The sequence below is a fragment of the Aquila chrysaetos genome, chromosome 16 (assembly GCF_900496995.4).
Source record: "Aquila chrysaetos chrysaetos chromosome 16, bAquChr1.4, whole genome shotgun sequence".
Taxonomy (NCBI): domain Eukaryota; kingdom Metazoa; phylum Chordata; class Aves; order Accipitriformes; family Accipitridae; genus Aquila; species Aquila chrysaetos.
Window position 1 is genome coordinate 3,462,616 of NC_044019.1, and position 25,222 is coordinate 3,487,837.

The 25,222-nt window shown below is 50.2% G+C and overlaps 3 protein-coding genes across 9 annotated transcripts; 2 read left to right on the plus strand and 1 right to left on the minus strand.

The window, feature by feature from the left end:
• The first annotated feature begins 430 nt into the window (after nt 1–430).
• CAP1 (cyclase associated actin cytoskeleton regulatory protein 1) lies at nt 431–14,059 on the plus strand. 2 transcript variants are annotated; one of them, XM_030038244.1, is made up of 13 exons: nt 431–480; nt 5,858–5,970; nt 6,406–6,506; nt 6,980–7,057; nt 8,940–9,083; nt 9,180–9,265; nt 9,807–9,912; nt 10,020–10,197; nt 10,856–11,043; nt 11,250–11,373; nt 11,476–11,558; nt 12,110–12,253; nt 12,627–14,059. In XM_030038244.1, the coding sequence occupies exons 2-13, from the start codon at nt 5,877–5,879 to the stop codon at nt 12,708–12,710; spliced, it is 1,410 nt and encodes a 469-aa protein (XP_029894104.1). In that variant the 5' UTR covers nt 431–480; nt 5,858–5,876; the 3' UTR covers nt 12,711–14,059. The 2 variants fall into 2 exon arrangements, with proteins under 2 accessions (XP_029894104.1, XP_040985081.1); XM_041129147.1 differs by lacking the exon at nt 431–480 and adding an exon at nt 516–553.
• A 189-nt stretch (nt 14,060–14,248) lies between these two features.
• PPT1 (palmitoyl-protein thioesterase 1) lies at nt 14,249–19,576 on the minus strand. The gene is made up of 9 exons (XM_030038259.2): nt 19,282–19,576; nt 18,825–18,934; nt 17,880–18,007; nt 17,516–17,586; nt 16,550–16,652; nt 16,366–16,456; nt 15,754–15,852; nt 15,465–15,536; nt 14,249–15,008 (listed from the first exon to the last, which is right to left on the minus strand). Exons 1-9 carry the CDS (start codon nt 19,559–19,561, stop codon nt 14,886–14,888), a joined length of 1,077 nt encoding a protein of 358 aa, XP_029894119.2. The 5' UTR covers nt 19,562–19,576; the 3' UTR covers nt 14,249–14,885.
• A 3-nt stretch (nt 19,577–19,579) lies between these two features.
• Nucleotides 19,580–24,831, plus strand: LOC115351500 (sodium-dependent phosphate transport protein 3-like). Of its 6 annotated transcripts, none has more exons than XM_030038242.2 (12): nt 19,589–20,222; nt 20,368–20,461; nt 20,557–20,729; nt 20,973–21,206; nt 21,311–21,398; nt 21,784–21,870; nt 22,255–22,373; nt 22,588–22,749; nt 22,954–23,086; nt 23,171–23,318; nt 23,622–23,712; nt 24,244–24,831. In XM_030038242.2, exons 3-12 carry the CDS (start codon nt 20,655–20,657, stop codon nt 24,373–24,375), a joined length of 1,269 nt encoding a protein of 422 aa, XP_029894102.1. In that variant the 5' UTR covers nt 19,589–20,222; nt 20,368–20,461; nt 20,557–20,654; the 3' UTR covers nt 24,376–24,831. The 6 variants fall into 6 exon arrangements, with proteins under 6 accessions (XP_029894099.1, XP_040985079.1, XP_029894102.1 ...); XM_030038240.2 differs by lacking the exon at nt 20,368–20,461 and having other exon boundaries at nt 19,593–19,701; nt 20,072–20,222; XM_030038239.2 differs by lacking the exons at nt 20,368–20,461; nt 20,557–20,729 and having other exon boundaries at nt 19,580–19,701; nt 20,072–20,222.
• Nucleotides 24,832–25,222: the final 391 nt, after the last annotated feature.

Consider the following 25,222-nt stretch of genomic DNA (forward strand, 5'->3'; position numbering starts at 1 on the left):
GGGTCCCAGACCTCCTGAGGACCCCAACAGCCCCTCCTGGGGGGACCGCGGCCCTCCCCCAGACCTGCCCTGGGGGGGGGGGTGTCCCAACTGCCCCCCCTGGAGCTCTCGGCTCCTCCAGCCCCTCTGTGGGGGCCTCGGGCACCTCCAGGATCCCGGAGACCCCCCCCCAGCCCCTCTCCGGGGGTCCCGGTGCTCCATGGGGGTCCTGGCCCCCCCCCCACCGCCCCGGGCACCTTCGTGGCCCCACCCCCAAGGAAGACCCCGCCCCTCTAGCCCCACCCCTCACTCTTTCTAACCACGCCCCTAACCCCACCCGCCAATCACAGGGCGGTGGCCGACCAAAGTTCCTCCCCGCCGGCGCCGCGCCGCGCTGTGCGTACTTCCGGTGCGCGGGGCGGGGGCCGGAAGCGGCGGAGCGCGGGGGGTGCTGGGCGGCGCCGGGCGGCGGCGGCGGCGGAGCGGGAGAGCGGCGGGGAGGTGAGCGCCGGAGCGGGGAACGGGGGGCTCGGCTCGGGTCCCCGCCGGGGATGCCGACCCTGCTCCGGAGCCGGTATCAGTGGGACGAAACTCCCGGTGGGGGAGCCGGCAGCGGCCGCGCCGGGGCTGGCCGGGGGGCACCGGTGATGGGTCGGGCCCGCTTGGGCTCGGTGGAACGGGGAGGGAGGGGGAGGCGGTTCCGTCCGCCGCTGCTGGAGCCGCGCTGGGTGGGCGCAGGGAGACGGGAGGGGCTCCGGCCCGGCTGTTGGGGTTAAATCCGTTAAAAGCGGTGTTTTCGGGTGAATTTAGTCACGAAACGGTGAAAACTCCCCCGACGGGGTTATTACCGGGGTCCGCCGCCACCCGTGGCATCGGGCGGGGCGGCTTCGGGCCTCCGTGGGGCTTCCTGCGCCGGAGCGGAGGCGTTTCCTGCCGTGGGGGGCCGGGCCCGGGGGTGTTTCAGCACCCGAATTCTCCCCGGGACGGCGGGGGGGGGGGGGACACGGACACGGACACACAAATTACCGAGGTCCGGTCCATCCCCACCGGCGCCGCTCGGCCCGTTGCGGTGGGGTACGCTGTCCCGGTGGAAGGGCGGGCTGGGGGGGGGGGGTCCTGTACCTGCACCCCACAACCTGGGGGGTTAATCCTGCCCCGGTTCCCTCCCCTGGAAGCCGCGGGGGGGGGGGCGGTTACCGGGGCTGGCAGCTCCTGGATGACTCCCTCGGGCGGTGGGGGGGTGTGTGCCCAGGTGATATATCCAGCTTTCCACGACAGGACTGATTCGGCGCAGCCTGAAGCGAGGGTGTTTCTGTAGTTTGTGCTTCCAGGTTGTTCTCTCCATCTTGCTGGGGTTGGGGCGGTTCTCGTCCTCAGCCTGTTGCTGGCTTCTGCCTTTTGTGTTTCGGTGGTGATTAGGATGGGATAAAGGTGTGATTGCTTTGGATTTTGTGATAGTGAAATGAAAAAAAAAAAAAAGGTATTGGGCGTTTCATGCGTCAGGTCACAGGATTTCAGGCATCGGCTTCTGGAATTCCCCAAGACCTGGGAAAACTGAAAAACCAGGAATCCGTGGCGTCGAGAAACTGCTGTATTCCCTTTCTCTTCCTGATGCGATCCTTGTGTCCCTGGAATATCGCTGAGCTTTCTGAAAGCCAAAAATACCCCCTATTATTCATGTAACAAAGTTCAGCCAAGCAGCCTCTGCTTGAGCAGGCACAGCTCAGGAGGGATGCTGACGAGGTTCGATGCTCTGAATTCCTGATATGGAGCTTGGTACTGCATCCAATTTAGCTTAGATCTGAGATCCTCAGTTACTTCCCTGGTGGATTCATCGCCCTGGCAGGGAATGGAAATGAGAGGAGCATAGCAACAGAGTCTGGCAAGTGCAAATCTCCTATTTCATATAATTGTGAAGAAAAAGGAGTCCTTGCGCTTGCTCTAGTGCAGAGCGAAGTGATACTTTAACCATCTCTTAATGTTTGAGTAAAAATACCAAATAATATTTTTAATGACTTCAGTAGGATTTGTTATTTGGGAGAGCTTAAATAGGGTCCAGATGGATTTATTTTTTTTAAAGCACTTTTGGTTTTCTAAATAAAGTAGATCTGAAATACCAGAAGTAGCCACCATGGGTCCTGGAGCAATGTCAACAAGTATTGTTGTACTATAAACAGCAGAGATCTCTGTCTTGGCAGCTGCTGGGACTAGCAATAGCTGTCTTGTGTTTGTGGCTGGTCCTGACAACTGACTAAATTCAGGCATTTGAGTCCTGTCTTGCTTCAAATAATTCCTTACTTGATGAGCTGAACTGTTTAAAAAAAAAATTCTTTGGGCTTTTAGAAGATATAAATGTTGGAAATCATCTGGTAGCTGATCCCCTGAGATATTCCAGTGTCAGCTCAGAAATAAACTGTGGTATGTTCTTAATTTAGTTGTCCCATCTTTATTTCTTTTGCCTGTAGAAACAGGAAGTAGCTGATGCAAATTTCACGTTGCTGACAGCAGTTTGTTGGGCTTCACAAAAGCTGAATCTGAACAGAGGCGTAGGTTTGGCTTGCTTTGGCTATAAAACTAACATTTGTGTCTTCCAGAATGTCTAAGTGAGGACCCAGGTTAGTGTGCTGTCTCAGGCAACCGGAAGAATTTCATTTATACTGGTTTTATGAGAAGTTGCTCACTCCTCTGAGGACTGGCCTTTGGCTAGGACGTGCCGACTCCTTGATATTCTCCAAACAGGAAACTCCTCTTACTGTGTTGTTGCACAGGATTGGCTTTGGGATAGCTAGTGTTCTTACAAATAAAATCCCTTCCCTTTATTGCTCTGATCAGTATATCAAAACAGTCTAGTTGTAGATGAAAGCCTGTTTGCTGTACAGTGTGTTCAAAACCATGTTCCCAAGCTTTGATGGAAATAAAGGCTAGTTAATAGATTAACCAAATGTGCTATGAAAATGAATGGACTTTCTGGCCCAGGGTGAAATGTGTGTTTGCTGTGAGTCCATAGCTTCCGCTCCATTGGTAATCAAAGTTCAATTGAATTTAAACAAGACCTAGATTTAAATCCTGCATTATAGTCCCAAAAGGGAGAGCTTCATCTCAACTCCACTTCTGTCAGCTGGAGAACTCTAACCCCTGGCTGCAAGCACAGAGTAGCTTGAAATCCTTTCTCATTCCTCCTGAGCACAGGAGGATGTGCTGAACAAAAATGACTCTTTGGTGATCTGTGTGTCTCGGCTTCCTGTTTAAAGAAGGCAAATGAGATCCGATTATATGTACTGTACTGAGATCCATGAAGACAGTTTGTTGCTTAGTGACAAATTATTTCGCATTTGAAGTGATCGATAGACAAAACACTGTTTAGATGTAGCCCAAACAGGTCTACTTTGTGATCTTTTTTTTTTTTTTTTTCCCCTTTGCTAAATGTTAATCTCTGGATTGCAAACTCTGGCTGTTGATGTTAGTTACAACTAAATCTTTTTACTTCTTTCTGGATGGTATGTAGGTAGCAGAAAAAGCTGCATCCACATGGCAAAGAGCATAGTAAGGGTGAGTCAAGATTGCTTTAGTGAGGAGTGACTGAGGTATAGCTGTCTGCTCTAGGACTTTGTGCTGCCTGCACTTAGTTCTGATTTTGCTGCCAATTTACCAAGTGACTTACCTTGCAAATTGTCCTAATGCTGCCCATTAAACAGAAATTAAAAGGAGTTCACCATCTGCCAGATAGCACAAGGTTTACAAAGCTGGTATTGAGCACTGTGAGTTTATGGCTTCTGTCAGGGAAACCCAGGAAGGGTGTGTCAAATGGCAAGGAGATTGGAAGGAATCTGAATCTCAAGGAATACTTTCTTGTTAAAGGACATTAATCCTGACAGCGTATCTAGAACTGATGCGATATGCTCCTCGCAACAGCATGTTTTATTGCTGGGGGTTGGAAGCAGCTTTCCATCTGGACTTTCTGGTTTGTAATCCTGATTTGAAGTGCAGTTTGCGACTCGGTAATGGGGCTGATCAGATTAGAGCCTCGTGTGGAATGTGATGGGGATCAGTGGTGCAGAACAGCAGCTTGTCTGCCCGACACTCTGTAAACCTGGTGTCCTTCCTGAAACCCCTGCGTTAACACCCCTCTATCTTGCTGCACTCTTGAAGCATGGGAGAGTTTCTTTAACAGGTGGCTCTTTTGGGGGAAAAAAACCACCCTTCTTTTAGTGTGCTGAGAGCGGGGGAGGCAGAGCCCCGCTCTTGGCTGCGCTCCCACTTGAAGACGTGAGCCCCATTCTGGATGCTTTGTCCTCGGCTGCAGCAGAGCGCTGACGATCCTGTGGTCAGGATTTCTACATTGTACAGAATAAAAAAAAAAAAAAGGTATTCATTACTGTTGATTATATGGGTGACCGCCCACAAGTTTCAGCCTCTCTGAACTTTTTTGTCTCTGGAAGCCATCCAGTTACTGCTGTCCAGTCTTATGCACAGTATCTCCTCTGGCTTACTCTTGCATAGAGGAGGAAACCGCTTTCTTCCTCTTGGAAGGGGGGTGGCCTCTCCCTCGCCTCCCCCACCCCCCTGCCCCCCTCATCAGTGCTGCTTCTCCTCATGCAAGCAGGCAAAAGAGGGGTGGAAAATGGCCTTTTTTGTCTTGTGACATCAGTGCCGTTCATGACTAATGCTGGATCTGCCCCACATCCTCTGGAAATTGGGTGAAAACATGCACTTTAGAGCAGGGCTGAGAAGGCTTGTGAGCAAAAGCAAAACCCTAGTTAGGACTTCAGGTTTTGTTTCTGAGGGAGATCTAGTATCAGTTTGTCAACGCAGCTGGGTAAACCCTGTCTTCCTTTTTGGGTATGCTGGGGAATGTGCTGGGAAGGACATTCTCCTTCAGGCGGGGTTTTGAGCTCTTGCAGGCTGTTGCAATAAGAAGGAAGTTGTGTTCAGGACATAATCGTGATTCATATCGTAAAATCTTTCAATGAGTGGTGATAAGATAAAAATGCAATTGGTGACTTGCTACTCCCTCCCTGCATTCTCTGTGCATTAGTGTGCTTGGAGCATGACTTGTCTTGCTCCTTGGTGCACAGTCTCTGCAAAGCAGTAATTAATGGAAAGTTTATATGACTCTTAAGACTTTTCCAGATGAGACACTACAAATGACTCGCTTACCTAAATCACTTTCCTGTGCAGTGCCTGCAGAGTAGGTTCTGCAGTTCAGATACCAAAGCCTGTAGAGGGAGAATATGAACAGGGGCACATTGTTGTAGAAGCAGCTATGCCTTCGTAGCTTGTGCAGCTGCTCATCTTAGCATGTGCCAGGGTGGCTCGTTCTGCACACTGATGCTCTACACTGTAGCAATGCTGGAGTTATAGATGTGCCTTGGAGGAATTCAAGACTCCGGGAGGTCCCTGTGGATGCTTTTGGAGAATCAAAACCACTAGTTCTAACCTGAAGTGTGTGAACTCCCAGCGAAACAGTTGTACTTGATTTGCTATATGGTGACAGCTGGGACTTTGGCCAAGAATTGGCTGCAGTGAGATTCTGTGCAGACCTCTGTTTTATAGAGTGGTGTCAATACAAGGTTAGAAGATGAAAGTTTTGTATTCCTACACGTGTAAGAAGTCCTTACAATGGAATAGAAACTATGTGGCCATTAAGGAGTAACTGTGGCAATAGAAAGTTGCTACATGCATAGCTGTTGTGTAATCCAAACGTCCTTGCTAATGTGAGGGTACCCTGCTGTCCATCATCAGAGTGCAGAGCTAGGCAGAAATTATTCTTCTGGAACTGGCAGAGCTTGTACCAGACAGCTGATAAACCCTCCTCAATATTTGGCATATGAGTTTCATACTGTCAGAGGATGTGAATAATTGTATGCTCTCTGTGCAGGTTGTGGACAGCGGTAGATATGGAAAGACTGGTTGAACGGTTGGAGAAGGCTGTGGAGCGCCTGGAGACGGTGTACCAAGGACCTGGCATGTGTGGAGATGGCTCTTCCAAAGGTAAGGCCCAAAGCACCTCCCCAGCAGCAGCATCTCTCTGGAGTCCCTGTGCTGAAGCATCGGACATCAGCGGTAGCTGTTGCAGAGCAGGCAGTGCTCATGCAGGGCATGCAAAGGGCTGTTAGATGAACTGGCTGTGCACAGAGGGGAAGTGACTTTTGCAGCAGATACTGCGCAAACGCAAAGAGGCCTGCGGTTACCGTCCTGCTAAGATAAGGATTTCCTGTGGCTGCAGCGCTTCCCTCGTCTGCGTTCAGCTGTGTCCTTCGGGCTGAGCCTCCTGCGTTCAGTCGATGTGACCCGGGGGGGAAGGTTCAGTGTGGAGCGGGTGGGAGGTGCAGCCCAGGAGCGCAGCGCATGTATGTGAGTGCTCCCAGCCCAGGAGCGCACCCGGTGCCTCTCGGTGATACCTGTGCTCTGGTTCCTTCTCTGCAGGAGTGGCTCAGTACGTGCAGGCTTTTGATGCCCTTCTGGCTGGCCCAGTAGCTGAATACATCAAGATCAGCAAAGAAGTTGGCGGGGATGTGCAGAAGCATGTAAGGACTCACGTTCTTCTCCCTCCGCTCTAAATAGATGCTGCTCGTCCTTCAGGGCTGTTAAGGGCCAAGTTTGCTGTCAGTGTTTGCATTCCTTTAGCACCATATCCTAGGATGTTTGTAATCCCTGAGGATTCAAAACAGATGCAGACGCCCAGATAACCTCCAGCAGATTGCCACCTACACACACACGATGAATCAAACCTCCTTCTTGAAATCTTTGGTAGTTAGGTGCTTAGCTCTCTTTACAGACTTTGGTGTGTGCCTTTAGGAGGCCTGTAAACTACCCAGCCCAAGAGCTGTTGCAGTCTTCTGAGTTTTGTCTGAGGATGGGTGTCTCCAAGAATATATGCTTTGAGATCAGCATAGCTGCTTTCTTACAGACTAGGAACTGCAGGCAGCGGGAGCTTGAATGACTGTTAGCGTTACGCTGGGTACAAGGGAAGTGCTCTCATTTTTCTCTCTATTCTTAGGCTGAGATGGTTCATGTGGGCTTGATGAGTGAGAGGGCTCTTCTGGTGACAGCATCTCAACATCAGCAGCCAGCAGAGGTAAGTCTGGGAAATCACTTACCAGTAACCTTGTATGCTCTTACCTCAGAGTTGGAGATGACTGGAAGTGTAGGGGAATCTGGGCTGTTACAGTTGCTCCAAAACAGGAACCGAAGGAGAACTGGAGATGCTTGCATCCATGTGGTGGCACTTGCTGCAAGTGTGAACTATTCTGGGTGCTCACCCAACACTGAGCAGAATTCCAGAGGTTGATTCTTAGAGCTGCAGAACTGGCATTTTCCAGTCATTAGAGCAAAAAGTTTTCTGTAGCTGTCAGAGCAGCTTGTGAGTGTCATCTCACAGCATCTGTCTCAAGTTTCACCTGGCACCAACACCACACAATCACTGTTCCTTGAGGATGCAGCCTGCAGACAGGAACTTGTCTGAGACAGGAGCCACAGTGGGATTTGCGTAGAGTGTGCTTTTCATTGCGTGATGCTTATAGACTTTCAGGCATCAAACTCCTCCTGAAGTATAACAGACACTTGTCTCTATTGAATGGCCTCTGAATAATAGCTAGGCTTTTAGGATTGATTTGTCCTTAGCAAGTAATTTAACACTTTAGCCTAGGCTGCTGCTTCTCAGCAGGGTGTGTGACTGAGAATCTGATCCTGAATGCATTGGCTTTTCCCTGCTGAGAACTGTTTTTCCTGAGCAACAGGATCCCACCTTGCTTTTCTTTGCAGTTATTATCTGGCTCAGTCATGGCTTCTACTGTTACATTGTGGTAGCTGGATTTCTGTGTTACTTTCTTATTCACTGCAAAATATATCTGCATCTTTTTTCCCCCAAAGTCAGCATTGGAGGGTTGTTTATCTTTCACTAGGCTTGCCAGGATGCTGCTCTGCATAGCCTCTAGTCTGAGAATCTGCTTATAAATTCCACTGATACATTATTTAAATAAAGGATTATGAACAAAGAACAACCTTAATCTAGGTCTTTGTGCAGGTTGTCTTGCAGGAGTCTAGTTGGTTCTGGAGTAGCCAGTTTAAAATGCAAAATGTATGAACTTGTGGCAAAGAATTTCCCCATCCTGTTACTCAACAGTGGCACTAGGCTGGAGCTTCTGAAAGTGTAGCCTGGCCAGTGGTGCTCGGAAACTCTTTTTTTTTATCTAAACAGGGGAAGGGACAGCAAAAGGAAAAGCCAAGGCTTTGAAAAGCAAGTTTTCCTCAAATTTGTCCCTCACTGGTGCCACCAGCAGGAGACTTTCTGATCTTAAAGAAAAGAAAAGTTGCCTAAGAGGCATCTCTGGAAACATGTAATTGGCTGCTCTGCTCTGACCTCGGAAGACTTATAAGCACTTTCAGTCGGCATTCCTAGTGGGCAACACACAAACAATTTTTATCATCCAAATACTAAAGGCTTGGATTGACTTGAGAAGTAGCTTGAATCCTGAAGTCTAGCTTGATAGGCTGAATTGAGAACTTGCTGCAACTCTGATTGTAATGCAGGCTATAGATCTCAAACTACAAAAACCTGCATAGCACCCCTTTCTCTAAGGGTTTGTAAAGGAGAGGAAAAATTTGACAAACTGTCTTGGAACAAAAGAATCCAGGAAAGGCAAATGCTATTTCAGTCCTCGTTACTAACAAGCTCTGTCAGTGTCTCTTGGATTGAACATGAGTCACAGTTCTTGGCGTACTCCCATAGTACCAATCCGGTTGGGAGCTATGACTTCAGCCCTGGAGGAGCGAGGCTGTGGGACGGAGCTTTGCTTGTGGGGAAGGCCAAGCCTGGACAGGAGCTGTAGCAGTAACTTGTGCCAGTTGGAATCTTCCTCCGAGTGACCATCATCTCAGCAGAGCCGCCCATGAAGATGTGCAGCCGTTCCAGGGCAATACTAATATACTTAATTGTTATTGTCCCTCTTGTTCTGCAGAATGCATTCTCATCACTTCTGAAACCGATTTCAGAGCAAATCCAGGTGGTGCAGAATTTCAGGGAGAAGAACCGTGGTAGCAAACTGTTCAATCACTTATCGGCAGTCAGCGAGAGCATCCCAGCCCTGGGCTGGGTGGCCATGGTAAGAATTCCAGTAGGAAGTGGTTTCCTTGGGCTGGTGAGAAAAGTCTGGCTCCCTGGTCAGCTGTTCCATGCCAATGTGTTCTTTCTTCTTTAGGCTCCAAAGCCTGGTCCTTATGTGAAGGAAATGACTGATGCTGCCATGTTTTATACCAACCGGATCCTCAAGGAGTACAAGGATGTGTAAGTTCACCTTCTCTCTTAAAGATGTCATTGAACACAGCTAACTGGGTGTGTAGGGGCTACTCCAGTGTCTAACCACAGCTGCCTTGGTCTTTAATTCTTTCTTTTTAAAGGCAGGGCGTATTTATAAAGCCTCACTTTAGCTGTTCTTCCCTGATCCTTAGACAAGGTTCCTTGCATTCATGTTGCAGCTGGAATCTCTAGTAGCAAATGTATTGCTGCTCTTGTCTCAGCATCATCTGGTGGCTGAACTGTTTCCCAGGACAGCAAGTTGTGCCTCAGGAATGGGTCTTGTTGGAAGTACCAGACTCCTCAATTAAAATGGGTTACAGGGCAGAGCAGGCTTGTGGCCTTCTGCCTGCAGGTGCAAGATTAATACTGAAGCTAGAATGCAGCGCTGGAGGTGCAAGGCTGCCATGCTGGTCCAGCTGTGTCTTGCCTGTAGGCTGAGAGGTGGAGAGATGTAAAGAACTAACTGTAGTCCTTGGGTTTTAATGGCAAATGCACCTGCTCACTCCTCATGACCTCCTTGTGTCCTCAGAGATAAAAAGCAAGTGGACTGGGTGAAAGCTTATCTGAGTATCTGGACAGAACTGCAGGCCTATATCAAAGAGTATCACACCACAGGGCTGACTTGGAGCAAAACGGTAAGTGCTGGCTACATCTGCAGGAGCTTCTTAGATGAGTATTGCATGATTATTGCAGCAGATATGGAGCTTGTGCAATCGCCTTTCCTCTTGCTGGCCTCTTACAGGGTCCTGTAGCAACAGAAGGGGCTAAATCACCATCCGCTCCCCCAGCCGGGGCTGCGCCTCCCCCACCAGGCCCTCCTCCCCCACCTGCTCCTGCCCCCACAAGCTCTAGCACAGATGACTCTGCCTCCCGCTCCGCGCTCTTCGCCCAGATCAATCGGGGAGAAGGCATCACCTCTGGTAGGTGGAAGTAGCTAGCGGAGGGAGGGCAGCCACAAGCGAGAGTACTGTTGTGCTGCAAATCCTTGTTTTGCCTCTGTCCCTCAATACACCTGCTTAGAAAGTACGCTTGCAGTAACAAAAGACCATCCGGTCTGAGTGTGGTGCTGGGAGCCAGAAGCAGCCCTGAGGCAGTTACAGGGACAAAGGGAGCACATCTGAGTTAGCATTCTCAGCCTCATCGGTCAGGTGTAGCAAGAGATTAATCTCTAGCTGGAACAGAGAGAGGGAACCCTTTGGTTGCCTGCACATTTCCTATTGCACCTATTCGTATTTGCACAGGACTTACCCCTTTTGTGTGTTACCTGGTTAGCGTATCAGGATAGACGTGAAACAAAAGTGAGGTGCTTGGCTCAAGGCTTTTACCGGCTGCAGAGTAGAAGAGCCGGTGTCTTCTGGTTCTACAGTACGTCTTATGTTCTCGTCAATATTGCATCAGTGTTTCTTGTTCCCTCTTTCACTTGCTGTCACTTGTGCTTGGGCTCAACTTAGGCCCAGTTTCAATAATGTGCATTTTGAAAAATGTTATCGTGCTGGTTGTTGTAATCCCTGATGTCTGGTGTTTGTGAAACTGCATTCTTGGAGGAGAGCTGGATCTCAGGTTTGACTTCTCTTGCAGGCTTAAGACATGTTTCAGATGACATGAAGACCCACAAGAATCCAGCACTGAAGAACCAAGGGGGTCCTGTGAGAAGTGGACCTAAGCCTTTCACTGCTCCCAAACCAGCCTGTAATGCTAATCCCTCCCAAAAAACCTCTCCGAAGGCACCTGCGCTGCTAGAATTAGAGGGCAAAAAGTGGAGAGTGGTGAGTGCTTGGCATTGGCATGAGTGGATTTGAGGGATGGGAGCTTTGCAGGAGGGAAGGACGGTCTCCTGAGGACCTTTCTTGTAAGAGGCACCAGCCCGAAGGCACATGCAGTTTGCTTTTAAAGGGTCTGCAGTGCCCTGCTGTTCACATGGACTAATTGGTCTGCATTCCAAAAATAAAGGGCATTTTTGCTGCCTTTTCAGGAAAACCAGGAGAATGCCACTAACCTGGTAATCAGCGACACAGAGTTGAAACAGGTAGCATATGTTTTCAAGTGCACAAATAGTACACTCCAAATCAAAGGCAAGATCAACTCCATCACCCTCGGTAAGTGGAGAAACCCTGAAAACTGCTTCTGTGTGCTGGTCTGTTCGCAGAAGGCTGAATCTCCAAAAACTTTCTCTGACTTAATCTGTCTTTTCTTTGCAGATAACTGTAAGAAGCTAGGTCTGGTGTTCGATGACGTGGTGGGCATTGTAGAGATCATAAACAGCAGGGACGTTAAAGTTCAGGTGAGTGTCTGCAACCTGTTCTCTGCCTGGGGAGTGACTGCTGCACTGTACAACAGGGCGTCTGTAGCATCTGCTCCTTTGAGTAGTTTTATTTCCGGAATAGGAATGTGCATCTGTGGAGAACATTCATGAAACGCCATCTGTCCTACTGCTCTGCAGCTCACCCTGCCCAGCCCTTAGGAAGGGGCTGAAATTTGCCTCACTGGGCTGCTTCAGGGCTCTAGGTAAAAGATTAGTCTCTGTGAGGTGGGCAGCATGATATGACTGCTGAAGTAGGAGGCCAGCAGTAGAATCTACTCTGATTCCAGTTCTGGTATCTGATTTGGGATGGTCAACTTGTCCAGCGTTCACTGTAGCTTTGTTCTAAAGAGATCAAAACAAGAAATAACTTTGGATTTTTGCCAAAGGCGGGCGTACTGGAATCCAGTGTGTCTGCGGTGGGCGGGTTGGAGTCAAACCTCTTGCCTTGAAGGCAAGCACAAAAGAAAAACGTTGTGGTTGCCCAGTTCAAAATAATGCTCCTCTAACTGCTGCTTTGACCGCTCTGCTAGGTAATGGGTAAAGTGCCAACAATTTCCATCAACAAGACAGACGGTTGCCACGTGTATCTGAGCAAGAACTCCCTAGACTGTGAAATCGTCAGTGCCAAGTCATCAGAGATGAATGTCCTTATTCCCACAGAGGGTGGTGACTTTGTAAGTGTTAGTTTTGAGATCATTGTGGAGGTCTGCTTGGGATTGGGGTAATGCAGGGTGGGATTCGTATTTTGAGCCCTGCAGGGAATGTCGGTTACAGTGAGATCTGGAGGGACAATTCTAGACTCTAGACTTCAGAGGTCACAAATGATGATCAGATGTTAAAAGCAGCAGCTCGAGTTGTTTGTCTTTATAGTGAGATACTTTTCTGTGAGAGCTGTTTCTTCAGGATTTCTTGGGGGCAGAACAGGCAGTGTTTGTGGTACAGGAAGGGACACAGCATGTATCTAAGAAAAGAAATGCCTAAAGCAGTGGGAGGAGTTACTAGTCTCAAACTGATTTTTGACAACAGATTTCTATTTTTACCCTCCAGACTGAATTCCCTGTCCCAGAACAGTTCAAGACAGTGTGGAACGGTCAGAAGTTGGTTACCACCGTGACGGAAATTGCTGGTTAAGCAGAAAAGCTCCAAGGCTCATGCCCTCCCCTGGCCCTGCTGTGGGACAAATCTGCTTTCAGATGATTCTCTTAGATTTCTTGTACCTTTCTGCTCTCAAACTGCTTCTCTTCTACCCGAGAGACACAGCTACCTGCCGTCACTGAAATACCTCTGCCTGGGGTTTGGTGTAGGTGGCGGGTCAGTTATTGTCCACATCTATTAGCAGGAAGGTGTATTGTTTTGTTTTGGGTTTGTTTTTTTTTTCTCCCCTTGTCTGATCTAACTGCACCAATTATCAAGTCAGATTTTCGGTGAACTTCACAGCCAGTACTGGCAGTTGGCTTTCAGAGCGTTGTTCGGGGTTTTTTTGTATTGCCTTTAAGCAAACTGTTCATGTGAGAGGAATGGAATGTTGTCCCCTTTTTAACAAATAATGGTGTCTGTCGGGGTCCAGAGTACCCAGTTGCTATGGCAGATGTCTCAAGAAGGTCCTAGAAGCTGCTAATTCCAGCTCTATGTACTAGTTGGTGGCATTACAGGACATGGGAATGGCTTTGTCGGACCAAAGGCTGAGGACCTGGGCCGTAGCATTCCACCCTGATTTCTCTTTCATCATTCCTACTAGCTCAGTGTATTTCTGATTGTGCCATGACAGGAGGCTTTATATTAACCAGTGCCACAGGAAGACTGCAGTGGAGTAACTGCGGTTACCCCCCCAGCAGTCTGGCTGGTAGCTTGGAGCTGAGCATCTCTTATTTCCATGAGTCCTCCACCCTCACAAGCAAATCTTTGCCCCAGGGCTTCCTTCTCAGAGCAGCTGAACTCAGGTTCAGTCTTCCAGGGCAGTTCTTCTGAACCTGTCCCCTCCTGCAGAGGAAGGGTCTCCTTCATTCCAGGGTCAGTAGTGCAGTATTGTGAATACCCAGGTTGGATCAAGTTGGTTCATCACTCTCTTCCTCATCTGCAATCAGTCCCCATAAAGCGAATCCTCTCAACCTCCCCTTTCCCATGTTGCTTGGCTCTTTACTTTGGTGGAAGCTTGTAGCCTCTGTTCCAGGGCCCTGGAGCAGAGTGATGGATCTAAGACACAGTACTGTACTGACCCATAAAGGGAGCTGCACGTGCTTTGACCTTCATTTTTCCAATGCCTCGGGTGGCATAAGCATATCTTAAATGCATTTCCTCTGTAAAGTGTCAATGTTCTTTTTCTCTAGGACAAAACTTACAAAAAAAATATGCAATTTTTTTTATTTTGAGACTGTCCTGTGACTTGTACTTGTCTTCTCCTGAGGCTTGTGAAAAAACCTTTCTTATGTACTTAAGATTATACAGAAGATAGAATAAAGTTAATGCCAACTTGCTCATTACAGTGGCTCTGGCTTACTCTTTGGGGGCACACAGGACCTCGGGTAGGACAAGATGCCCTTTGCTGCCTAACCCTGCCTAGACTGCTTTGAATACTTTCCCCAGGGGGAAGTACAGACTTTCCTCACTGCCCCTTGAATCAAATTGTCAGTAGTTGTCAAATCCCACCTTTTTTTTTTTTTCTCAGTTGGTTAGATGTAAAGTTCTTTATTGATTTCAGTTGCTGTACAAAAGTGCATAAAACAAGCCATTAGTTGAAAACTCTTCAAGCTGTTAATACCCACTTAATTCAAAACCCTCCTTTTTCCCAGAAACCCCTAAATTTGGCCCTTTTCCCCATCTTGAAGGAGAGGTTGTAATATCTTTCCTTTGCATACTGCCATGTAAGTCTACTTGCTGATCCCCTTAAGAGATGCAGCATTCTTAAACTAGTGATTTTGGTTAATACTGCCATTGTGTCCTGCGAGGAACAGGGAACACAAACCTCTCAAGCAGCTAATTATTTTGCCATCACCAAGTGACCAGCACAGCTGCAGCTCTGAGAACTGAAGTAGACTTACCAGGGCCTGTGCAGGGTGGAGTGCTTCACAATTAGTGCAAGGCTCAGTCCACCTATATTGGAGTGTTATTACATCCAGACAAATCCCGGTTTCTTACTGCAGTGTAGCAGGTGCCACACTGTGGAACTGCTGAGCTAAACCCCCTCTTCTTCCCCTTCCCCAGATCCCCCCAGTCTTGTACACAGAAAGTGCTGTTGCACAGTACCAGCTGCTTTAACTACAGTGGTAGACCCCCCCCAGTGCTCTCACAGGGTGCCTCCCCTTAGCTTCACTGGAGGAAGGGGAGGATAGTGGTGTAAAACCACTCTTCTGAGAAGTGCAGGTGATCCCCTTTCACCCCCAGGAACACCAGCTTTCCTGCTTTGTCCATCTCCTGCAGTCCCAGGCGATCCTGCAGAGAGAAGTGTGACCATAGCTTCCTGGGGCCCTGCCACAGCCAAACACTGGCAATAGCTGGGGAACCCAGCATTGAGAAAAGCATGGATGGTCAGAAACTGTTGTTGCAGCAGAACTGGCTGGCAGGCTAGAGTGGGTTCCACTTCTGCTCTTCAAAGCTTCTCCTCATAGAGGGGAAAAGGCATTTCAGATGACTCTTACAGCAAGGCTTTAAAAAGGAGCAGAATTCATTAAACGTGCTGAAGGGGATCTTGACCCAGGCGTGAGACCACCACTGTAATTCCCACTGGCCTGGAGAGAAAAGCCTTCCCAGACAGCTACTGGCGAGAGGAGGCAATGCCCCAGGAACAGCAGAGATGGTGAGAAGAACAGAGCTGTGGGGTTTAGAGCTCCTCAAGGCCCCAGGGACACTATAGAGTGGAAACGGCAGAAACCCCCCAGCAGAACATACCTCTGTGTACAGCGAGGTCTCCTTCAGCGGGATGGTCTCCTTGGCTTGGCCGCTTTTGTAAAACCCAAACCACTGTCAGAATAAAAACAAGGAAAGAGTTGCTGAAGGACTCGCAGGAGATAAGCAGGCCTTCACCAGCTTCTGCTAGAGACAGCACAGTATCAGGCCTGTGTGTGTGCTCAGCGTGCTCCTTGCTAACCTCAAGTTCTGCCACCAAAGGACAAACCAGAAACAAGCAAGAAAGCACCAAAACGCCACCCAAAAGCAGCACCCACCCTGCCTGCCTCACCTCAGAGATCGGAGGGTCAACCATGGTATCATTGAGAAATTTCACCATCACAAACTTTTTCAGAGCCATCAGGTTTTTCTTGTATGTCTCATTGATGCCCTGGATGAAAGCAACAGAGAACAGATCCAAGTCACTGGAAAGCCTGGTGAGACAGTCAGGGAAACCGGCTACTCCAACTTGCCCTGCACCTGCAAAACCCTGGACTGCACCAGCCTAGGAGGCAGAAATGTGCATTTCTGTCACCAGCCCCCCTTCATTGTGCTCATGGCATTCAGCCTCCTCCCAGGCTGTAAAGAGGGGATGGGCCTCCCCTGCCTTCCCAGGGGAGGGAGAGGATTCACCCACTTGAAAGGTGATAGGTGGCCTAAGCATGTGACATATCTACACCAACCACTCCAAAAGAGTGCAGTGACACAGGAACTGCTCTGCCACGGACAAGTCTCATCCACAAATCTACCAGCAAAAACACTTTGTACACTCCTGGGATGCAGGGCAAAAAATGCTCCCCCTGAAACTCCAGCAAAACTACTGCCAGGGAGAACTAACATGAATTAACTCACTGGTAAGGCTTTTGATCTCCTGCTAGCATTTAATCATCAGCCAGGTTCTTACCCTCTCCTGATTTATGTCAGCCAAAAAGATGCTGTTTTTCCTGTAGTCCTCCTCCTTCAGAGGGTTGTGCCAATATTCTGCTTGTACCAAGCTGGAGAAGAGAGAAACCAAAGATCAGACTGGAAACCCAGAGCTTCTCAGATGGGGCCAGCCACCATCGTTGCAGCCTGATGAATATACTCACTGCTCTTGAACAGCTTGTGTGTAGGCGCCCAGATCCAGTGTCTTTCGGATCCAGTCACAGATATGGGAGCTCTCGCCAGGACAGCGTGGAAAGCCGTACACGCCTGGGGTATGGAGATGTGTAACAACTCGGTAAGCTGAACTGAAATCCCTTAATCCCTCCAGCTGGTAAAGAACCACCCTCTTACAGAGCAGTAGCAAGAATTACCCAGGGAATAAGGCAGCCTTTAATCCTGCAATCTCATTAGATAGCCCTCCTGCCCCTGGGCACTATTACACACAAAGATAATGGATGATGTTCTTGAGCTGAGCATATTGCTCTGGAGAATGGAGGCATGCAGACAAGCAGAATACCGTCCAGCTCGCCTGGTGTGTTCCCAGGAGTTCTCAGGATGATTCCCTACAGGTCTTCCCACTACACTACGAAGAAATAGACTCAAGCCATGCAACACCTCAGGGGAGAGTATTTGAAATTCATTGCCAGCCACTCTTAACTGTACACCTCTTAAATTCCACTTCATACTGCCTCTTTAATCTACTGCAAAAAGCACCTCCCTTTCCTTGGGGCTTTAGCCTTCCAGATGCTGATTGTAAAATGTCCTTGTGACGCAGAAGGCTTAGTTTCACAAAGGCTTTGCTCTGTAGTTAGAAATTTCTTCTCCAGAAACAACTAATCCCAAGTGCTTCCAAAGTATGTAAGAATTCTAACCCAGACAATAAGTCGCCTACTTACAAAGGTCCCTTCTCATTGCCAGTTAAGCAAGACCAAGACAGAAATTAATGTGGTCAGCTAAGAACTGGGCCAAAGCAGATCACCAGATTCAGACAGGAGCAAAGGGACAGTTTAATTCACAAGAAAACAGTCAGTTTTTAGGAAGAGGCTAAAAAAAAAATCATTCCTCCTGCCAACAAGAGCCTCCCACCCTTCACAGCAGTTAGGAGGTGAGGTAGCTTAAGAGGACACTACCTTGGTGCTGTCCCCCAACTGAGATCAAATTGAGCATGGGAGGAGAAGGACACCTCTGGGCCACCGCCCTCCTGTGGAGAAAGATAAAGGCGCTCAGCATGCCCAGGCCACCAATGCTGGTTCACATGCAGCTCTCAGCTTGCCACTGCGTGGGCTCAGGCACTTGGGCAACATTTGCAAAGAGAATTAACCCTTCCTGGTAGAGGAGGACTACAGGTAAACACATTCTTGCCTCCTTTGGAGTGCTCCTACAGTTACAAAAGGGTTTGTCGGTTTACATCTGCTTAGTACTTCAAAAGAGTTTTAAATCAGAACCTAAAACCCAACAGAAATCACTGGAAATGGAACAGAAGTGTAAACTTACAGGAACTGGCCTCCTTGGGAGAAGCCCATTGCGTTGTAGCCTCCTTTCAGGTGAGGGTCCTTTGCAAGTTGGCTGCACACCTCTCTCACTTGATCGTTCACATTCATAAAGAAGCTGTTCTCCATATCCTGATGGATTAGCCAGATTAGAAAGTAAACCTTGTACCTTTACAATGGCTTACGCTATTTTAATCTCTGCAAATAGACCACTAACAGTTCTGCTTTTGAAAGAGGATGTTAACTTTCACAACATGACACAAGTGAAACTCAGATTTTGAGATTTCCCTTCACCATGTCTTTGTTCCTACTCTGCCTGGCAAATATGGAACAGTGGTATTTCCCCAAACTTCTTGACAATTTGAGTCCCTTCAGATTTTGTACATATATATAAATAATTTAAAAAAAAAAAAAAAAAATCAAACTTCACTCATCTTTTCCAGATCCCAGAAAATAACATACATTGCACATTATCCTGAGAGACTACTTAAATAAATTCAGTAGGGCTACTCAAAACTGTCACAAAATACAAAGGCGCAGAAAAAGTCTGTATCTTTACTATACTGAAGATGTATACTGAATGAATGATTGTAAATCAAAAAGGATGGCATGGGATAAAGCTCTGCTTTAGCACGGTATCTTATTGCATGCCTTTGTATTACCTGGAGTGGTGAGAGAGTGCTAATCAGTGGATTTGCATATAAATCCAATTCAGACTAGGGATTTGGTTTTCCCCAATTGTTTTCTGCAGGTATTATCTAGACATTATTGGTTTCTACCTGTCAAAGCTGTTTACTTCACAAGGAAGAAAAATAGCAGGGAAAGCACTACAGCAATGCTTGTAGAACCACATTAATAACAAAGACTGCAATAACTATTGCACTTTCAGATCCGCACACTGGCCACCACTCTGCGAAGCAGAAATGTGAGTGCCAACAGAGTTAGTTACCTGTATCAGGTTGCTTCCAATCTTGAGTGACAGAACATAAATCCCTGGTATTTTATTCTCCACGATTTTCTTAATGTAGCCCATGCTTTGTGGATTGCAGCAACTGTCTCCTGTGAAAAGGAACGTCGCGAAGTACCGTCATACCACTGCCCAGGCCCTCACCTCGCTTCCACACACATCACACCAAGACCCCCCTGCTGCAACGGGGCCAGGATCCGTCAACGCACACACAGGCCTGGGGGAGTAGAGTCAGCACCTCCCAGCCTCCGCAGAAACCGGCTGTCCGGAGGAGGGGGACACCGGACCGGGGCCGGGGGCGGCCGGCGAGCTCCCCTCGGGCCTGCTGGGGTGCCAGCACGGCCCCGTCCGCGGGCCGGGCCAGCTAAGCCCCGCAGCCCCGCCCACAGAGCCGTTACCGGAGGATCTGCCCCGCCCCCCGTTACCGGTCCGTGCTCACCCATCCCGTGCCAGATAACCAGGGGGACGGCGGTAGCCGCGAAACCCAGGCGCAGCCCCAGCAGCACCAGCACCGCCGCCCTGAGCGCCGCCATCTTGACTGAGCACATGACTCGCGCTCGGCACGGGTCAGGCGTCGGGGGCGCGGCCTGGCGGGGGCGTGACCAGACAGGGGCGGGATCCGTGGTGGAGGGCGGTGCTAGTTGTGGCGGGGCGTGGTCTAGCGGCGAGGGGGTGTGGCCCCAGTGTTCCCACGCTAGGGCTGGTTCTAGTTGCTCCATCCCACGCAGGTCCCTGTAATGCCAAATGCTGGCACAGCACAGAGTTGGCTGCCTCCCGCTACCCGCCCCGGGAGACGGAGCCAGGAGACCCACGACCACGCTGGTCCCCTCTGGGCTGGGGGAGACACCTCTCCCCACATGTGAGCTACCCCCAGGGGGGGACTGGATGGGATGGGGAAGGAGCCTCCCTTTGCACCAGCTGAGGGAGGGCAGCGGGTACCCCCGGGGCATCTGCGGGAGCACCCCGGGGTGGGAGAGACCTCGTTGCCATGCCAGGCTGTTGTGGTCGAGGGTTATAAACAACGGCTGCAAATAAGTCCGTCCCGGGGAGGTTTTGAGGCAGCTGTAAATCACTGTGCTCATAAAGCATTTGTGCCGGCAGTGCAGGCATCTGCGACCAGCAGCCTGCTCTGCTCTCGCCGAGCTGGTAATGGCATTGGGCGGAAACGCCAAGGGTCACTGCCCGGCTGCTCCTGTGTTCGTTGATGTTTGAGATTTGCTTCCTAACAGGGCCAGACATTATCTTGAGGAGAAGCAGGCAGCAGCGTTTGCAGGCAGGAGAGGATGCAGCGCCACGTGGACAACACACAGGCAGGGGACGGGACGGAAGCAGAGCAGGACGAAGCCCCTCTGCTTGCTCAGCAGCCCTCCTTCCGCACAGGTAAATAAATCCGCTCCCTGGGGAGCAGTGGGCTGAAGTGCTGCCTCAGCAGGGCTTGGGAGCCAGCGACCTCTGGCTTCCACATGTTCCCTCTATCCCTGGGCAAGTCTCCTTGCCTTCCTGCCCCTCCGTTCTCCTTCTGAAGATATGAACGGCCATTGCTGCAAAGGAGGAGGGCAGGGGCTCAGTGGTAGATGTCTGGAGGGTACCTGGAAAGAGCCATTTGTTGCTGCAGTAAGGTGATTGCCTCGTGACACAGACCTGTAGGATTGGGTTAGAGTTAACCCGTGGCCTCTCTAACCAGCCTCGGTTTGTGGGCTGTCTCCTTCTACAGGGGTCTGCTCCGCTCGCTGTGGCCTGGCCCTGGTCCTGCACATCTCTCTCTTCGTGGCATACGCACTCCGGGTCAGCCTCAGCATCGCCATCGTCGCCATGACTAACAGCAGCCATCCCCATGGCTGGTCCGGCAGTGCTCCCCACAGCTCCTACCCAGCATTTGCTCAGGACGTAAGTGGAAAGCAGATGCAGATAACTGAAAGATGCTTCCTGGGCTCAGTCCACTCTTGCTTTAGTGGGAGGACAGACTTGGAAGCAGCAGAGAAAAGCCTTGAGGACAAGGGGGGTGAAGGAGCAGAGAGATCAGTTTGTTGTACTTAGGGCTGCGTTTCCTGGTTGCTTCTCCCCTTCTGGAGGAGTCTGTGCCTGGAAGACAGAGATCTCTGTTTGACAGACGTGTTCTGTCTCCTCCAGGCCCCCGTGTACAACTGGAGCGCTGAGACTCAAGGAATTGTCCTCAGCTCCTTCTTCTACGGCTACGGCCTCACACAGGCGCTGGGCGGGTACTGCTCAGGGCTACTCGGGGGGAAACCTGTCCTGGGCAGTGGGCTCCTGCTCTCCTCTGTGCTCACCCTCCTCGTGCCCCAAGCAGCAGAGCTCGGCGTGAGCTTCCTCATCGGGCTGCAGGCGCTGCTGGGCTTGGCTGAGGTCAGTCGTGGCTCCAGGTGTTGCCAGGCTATGAAACCTGCTCTGGTTAGCCCTGGCTGCATTCCCCGTGTCCCTTTCCTCCACGCTTCCTGTTATCTTTGCAGGGAGTGATATTTCCAGCTCAGTACACGCTCTGGGCAAAATGGGCCCCTCCACTGGAACGCAGCAGGCTCATGAACATTGCTGATGCTGGTAAGGCACAAGGACTTTTCCCTACCACCGACTCGGTAAGTGCAGGACCTCCCCTCAGCCCCTTCTTTCCAAGCCAGTCCTTGTAGCAGCCTCAAGTTCAAGGCTGTGGGTCCTTGGCAAAGAAGCATTAGCAGTGTTCAGCCTTTCCTCCTCCTCCCATCCTGCGTCTTTTGTCTCCTCAGCTCAGGTGAGCTTGAGGCAAGGGAGGGAACCTGGACACTGAAGGGAGTAAACCCAGATACAAGGGTGCTTGTTTGCACAGGTGCTTCATTTGTGTCACCACATTTTCCCATCACAGATCAGGCTGTAGGCTGCAGGTCTGTCCCACTTGCTGCTGGTCACACAAAGTCCTATTAAAATGACGCTTCTGGTTTCTGATCCCTAGGATGCACTTTTGGGACTTTCTTTGCTCTCCTTGTGGCTGGAATCATCTGTCAGACTCTGGGGTGGCCTTTTGTCTCCTACATCTTTGGTGAGTAATGGCCCATCACGTCCTTCTCCTCCAACCCCGTTGCAGGCTATTTGCTGGCAGAGCTCCCAAAGGTTCCCCATCAGATCCCTGCAGGACCAGCTCCATCCTTATTAGTCCCACACAGAGCTCTGGGCTCCCCTCTCACCTGCCAGGCCAGGATGAAACCATTTTGCTGGAGTACTAGTAGGGAACATGCCTTTGCTGAACCTTTTGTGCCATCAACCCAATCCCTTCCACTGTGAGCAACGGGTTCAGGGGAGTTTGTCACTTTCTATCTTCCTGCCCTTGCTGTTTTGCCAGCATCAGCCTCCATCCCGCTGGCTCTGAGCTCTGCCACAGCTCACCGTAAAGAGGGGCTGGCACTGAGAGTCCCACTCCTCACAGGTGGTGTTGGCTGCGTCTGGTGCCTCTGCTGGTTCCTCCTCGTGTACGAGGATCCTGCACATCACCCATGGATTAGTGCCAGGGAGCAGGAGTACATCGTGTCATTGCTGGCTCATCAGGTACACACAAACCTTTTAACCACAACTGACCATGCTGCAGACACCTTGGCAAAGGGACTGCTCCATGGCAGTTCAGCCGGGTTCCTTATAGAGTGGCCAGGGCTAGTTGCAGTCTTCTCAGCAGCAGGTGGAGAGGCCAAAGAAAGCCTGGACAGCCTGCACAGGGGATGTGAGACAGGAAAGGAGGCACTGGCTGATGTTTTATTCCTTCCAGGGCAGGTCTCATGGCCACGCCCTCCCACTTGTGGCCATGGCTAAATCACTGCCTCTTTGGGCAATCACCATTGCCTGCTTCTGCACAGACTGGCTGTTCTACATGCTGCTGACCTCCATGCCCACGTTCATGAGCAACGTCCTCCACTTTGACCTCAGAGAGGTGAGTGCTGCCCTGCAGCTGAGGCTGGTCCCTGCAACAGCAATGGGACTTGGTTCCTCTGTAGGCTGGGAACATGGAGGTTCCTCAGGGACATCTCTTCCTGAAGACCGGTGGCTCTGGGACCAAGGGAGCCGCAGTCTCGGAGCTCTTGGCTCCGTTCCTTTGTGCCATGGATGTGACAATGCCTTGTTCTCTGCTTTGCAGAACGGGCTCCTCTCCTCCCTGCCTTATGTTGGGAATGGGCTGGGGCACATCCTGGCTGGGCTGCTGGCTGATTTCCTCCTAGCCAGGCAAGTGCTTGGCACAGCAGCCGTCAGGAAGCTCTTCTCAGCACTCGGTAAGGACAAGCTTTCATCTGCTGTCCAGCCTTTCAAACACACTTATGTGGCCTGTTATAAACACATCCCCTTTTCCTCCCAAGGGATGCTGCTCCCAGCCATCTTCCTGGTGGCTGTGCCTTACATTGGCTGCAATTCCACAGTTGTTGTGGTCCTTCTAACACTGGCCTTGACAATAATCAGCATGACAGGGGCAGGCATCAATATTAACCACATCGATATAGCGCCCAGGTAAGTGGGTCTGACCTCTGTGCCCTCCCTGGCTCTGCGTCCTTCCTGTTCCCAATTCCCCAAAGCTTCTGCAGCTCCTACTCTGCCTTCCCTTTTCTTCTGTAGCTGCTGGCATTGTAAGCTAAGGAGTAAAATAAAGGCTTAAAATCCCCCCCAGTCTTGCAGGGAAGATCCTAGTGTTGCTCAGCATGACAGGCAGTATTCATGCAGATGAGGGAAGGGACTGGCAGCACCTACTCCTCTCCCTTCTTGTGACAGTTTCCTCTCTGCCTCACTCAGGAAATCTTTGCTTCCTCTCCCCAGATATGCAGGGTTCCTGCTGGGAATCACAAATACCTTTGGAATAGTCGCAGGAATTATTGCTCCTACCGCAGTTGGACTTCTTGTCAGCCAGGTAATTTGCGGCCACAAACCACAAGCACATCCCTAGAAGAAAACACAGTTCTCAGAAATGGATTCCTTTCTTTGCACTAAATCAAAAATTACTCCAAGCCAACCCCCTCTCCCAACGAACACATGTGATGTAGCAGCCGGCAAACCAGAGCTCTGGACCATTTTGAGGACATGGGGATGACTCAGAAAGCAGGAAGAGCTCCACATGGGCCCCATCTGGATGTACTTAGAGATGGGGAGAGGGTCGAGGGAGTGGGGTGAGGGGGAAGCCCTGTGCCAGGCAGGAAAGCTTCCTGAATAGAGCACAGCACACAATGTTTCCAAAAATGCCAAGGCAGGAAATGCATCTCCAACAAGAGGGGGTCTGGCATATGTCTTGAGTTGAGCAAAGCTTTTCTGTTGTTGGTACTAGTAGCAAGCAGAGGATGGAGATGATTTTAATGCCAGTGAAGTGGGTGGCAGTAGTTGGGTGATCACTACATGGAGATAAAGGGAAGGGTGATACCATTGTGATCTGTTCTTGGCCCCCCAGGATCTCCAGACTGGCTGGAGGAATGCCTTCTTCGTATCTGCAGCCCTCAACTTGTTTGGCCTGATCTTCTACATAGCCTTTGGCAGCGGTACCATCCAAGACTGGGCTAGGGAGGACACTGCTGTGCAATGAGAGCCACAGGCATGGGAAGGTACACAAGGGAATGGGCTGCAAACGGGCACGGGTCAGGCAGGAGCTCCCTCCACTACCCTGCTCTCGCCTGCGCAGCAAAGCTCAGCTGTCCCTGCCTGCTCCTGGGGCCCTTGCAGCATCCTCAGGTGACGGCATGAGCCACGCAGCCCTGCCTGCACTCTGACTTTTGAAGTGCCCAGCACCTTCACCCAGCTCTGTTCACCTCCTGATCCCAATCTACTCTCCTGGGGAGGCACCAGCCCTGCAACCCACGTTGCCTGCTGTGCATTTAACCCTGCCCTCAGCTTTTGCCCACAGAAAGGAATGCTGCAGCGTGGACAGATCCTAAACGGGATCCATGGAGAGCTGGTAAAGCTGGCTGTCAGCTGAGCTCTGTAAGGAGCCTGCAGCTATTTCCAGCAAAGCTATTCTTACATAAAGTAAATTGATAATGAAGTAGTAGAGTGTTACTTTTTAACTAGCGGATTCTCACACCTTCTGCACAGAGACTCCTAACACTTTTTTTTCTCTTCTTAATGAGACAAGCTGATTATTCATTTATCCTTCATCTCCTTTTAGAAGCAACTGGGGCAAAAAATAAGTGAAGGCATTACAGAGTTCAACCTGGCAGCCCTGAGCATGGCCCCTGGGAGGCAGGGAAGGGGATAAGCAGGAAAAGGTGTGAGCTGGTGTTGTCCTTGCTGAGCGAGAGCCTCATTGCAAGCATTCAGCTCAGGATGTGGGCACTGAAAGAGATGTATGGACCCAAAAAAGGGTGTGAATTTGGCTTGTCCCCTTCCCAGAGAAGCTGTTATGCTCTGCGCCCAGCTGACCGCAGCGAGGGAGT

Coding starts and splice junctions, on each gene's coding strand:
- CAP1 (XM_041129147.1), top strand. CDS start 531: ATGCCGACCCTGCTCCGGAGCCG. Junction 11,044..11,249: donor AGGGCAAAAAGTGGAGAGTG/GTGAGTGCTTGG, acceptor CTGCCTTTTCAG/GAAAACCAGGAGAATGCCAC. Junction 12,254..12,626: donor CCACAGAGGGTGGTGACTTT/GTAAGTGTTAGT, acceptor TTTACCCTCCAG/ACTGAATTCCCTGTCCCAGA.
- PPT1 (XM_030038259.2), bottom strand. CDS start 19,561: ATGGAGCAACTAGAACCAGCCCTAGCGTGGGAACACTGGGGCCACACC. Junction 16,457..16,549: donor ACACAAGCTGTTCAAGAGCA/GTGAGTATATTC, acceptor TCTCTTCTCCAG/CTTGGTACAAGCAGAATATT. Junction 15,009..15,464: donor AGACCTCGCTGTACACAGAG/GTATGTTCTGCT, acceptor TTCTCTCTGCAG/GATCGCCTGGGACTGCAGGA.
- LOC115351500 (XM_030038239.2), top strand. CDS start 19,580: ATGCCAAATGCTGGCACAGCACAGAGTTGGCTGCCTCCCGCTACCCGC. Junction 20,223..20,972: donor GCAGCCCTCCTTCCGCACAG/GTAAATAAATCC, acceptor TGTCTCCTCCAG/GCCCCCGTGTACAACTGGAG. Junction 21,871..22,254: donor TTTTGTCTCCTACATCTTTG/GTGAGTAATGGC, acceptor CACTCCTCACAG/GTGGTGTTGGCTGCGTCTGG.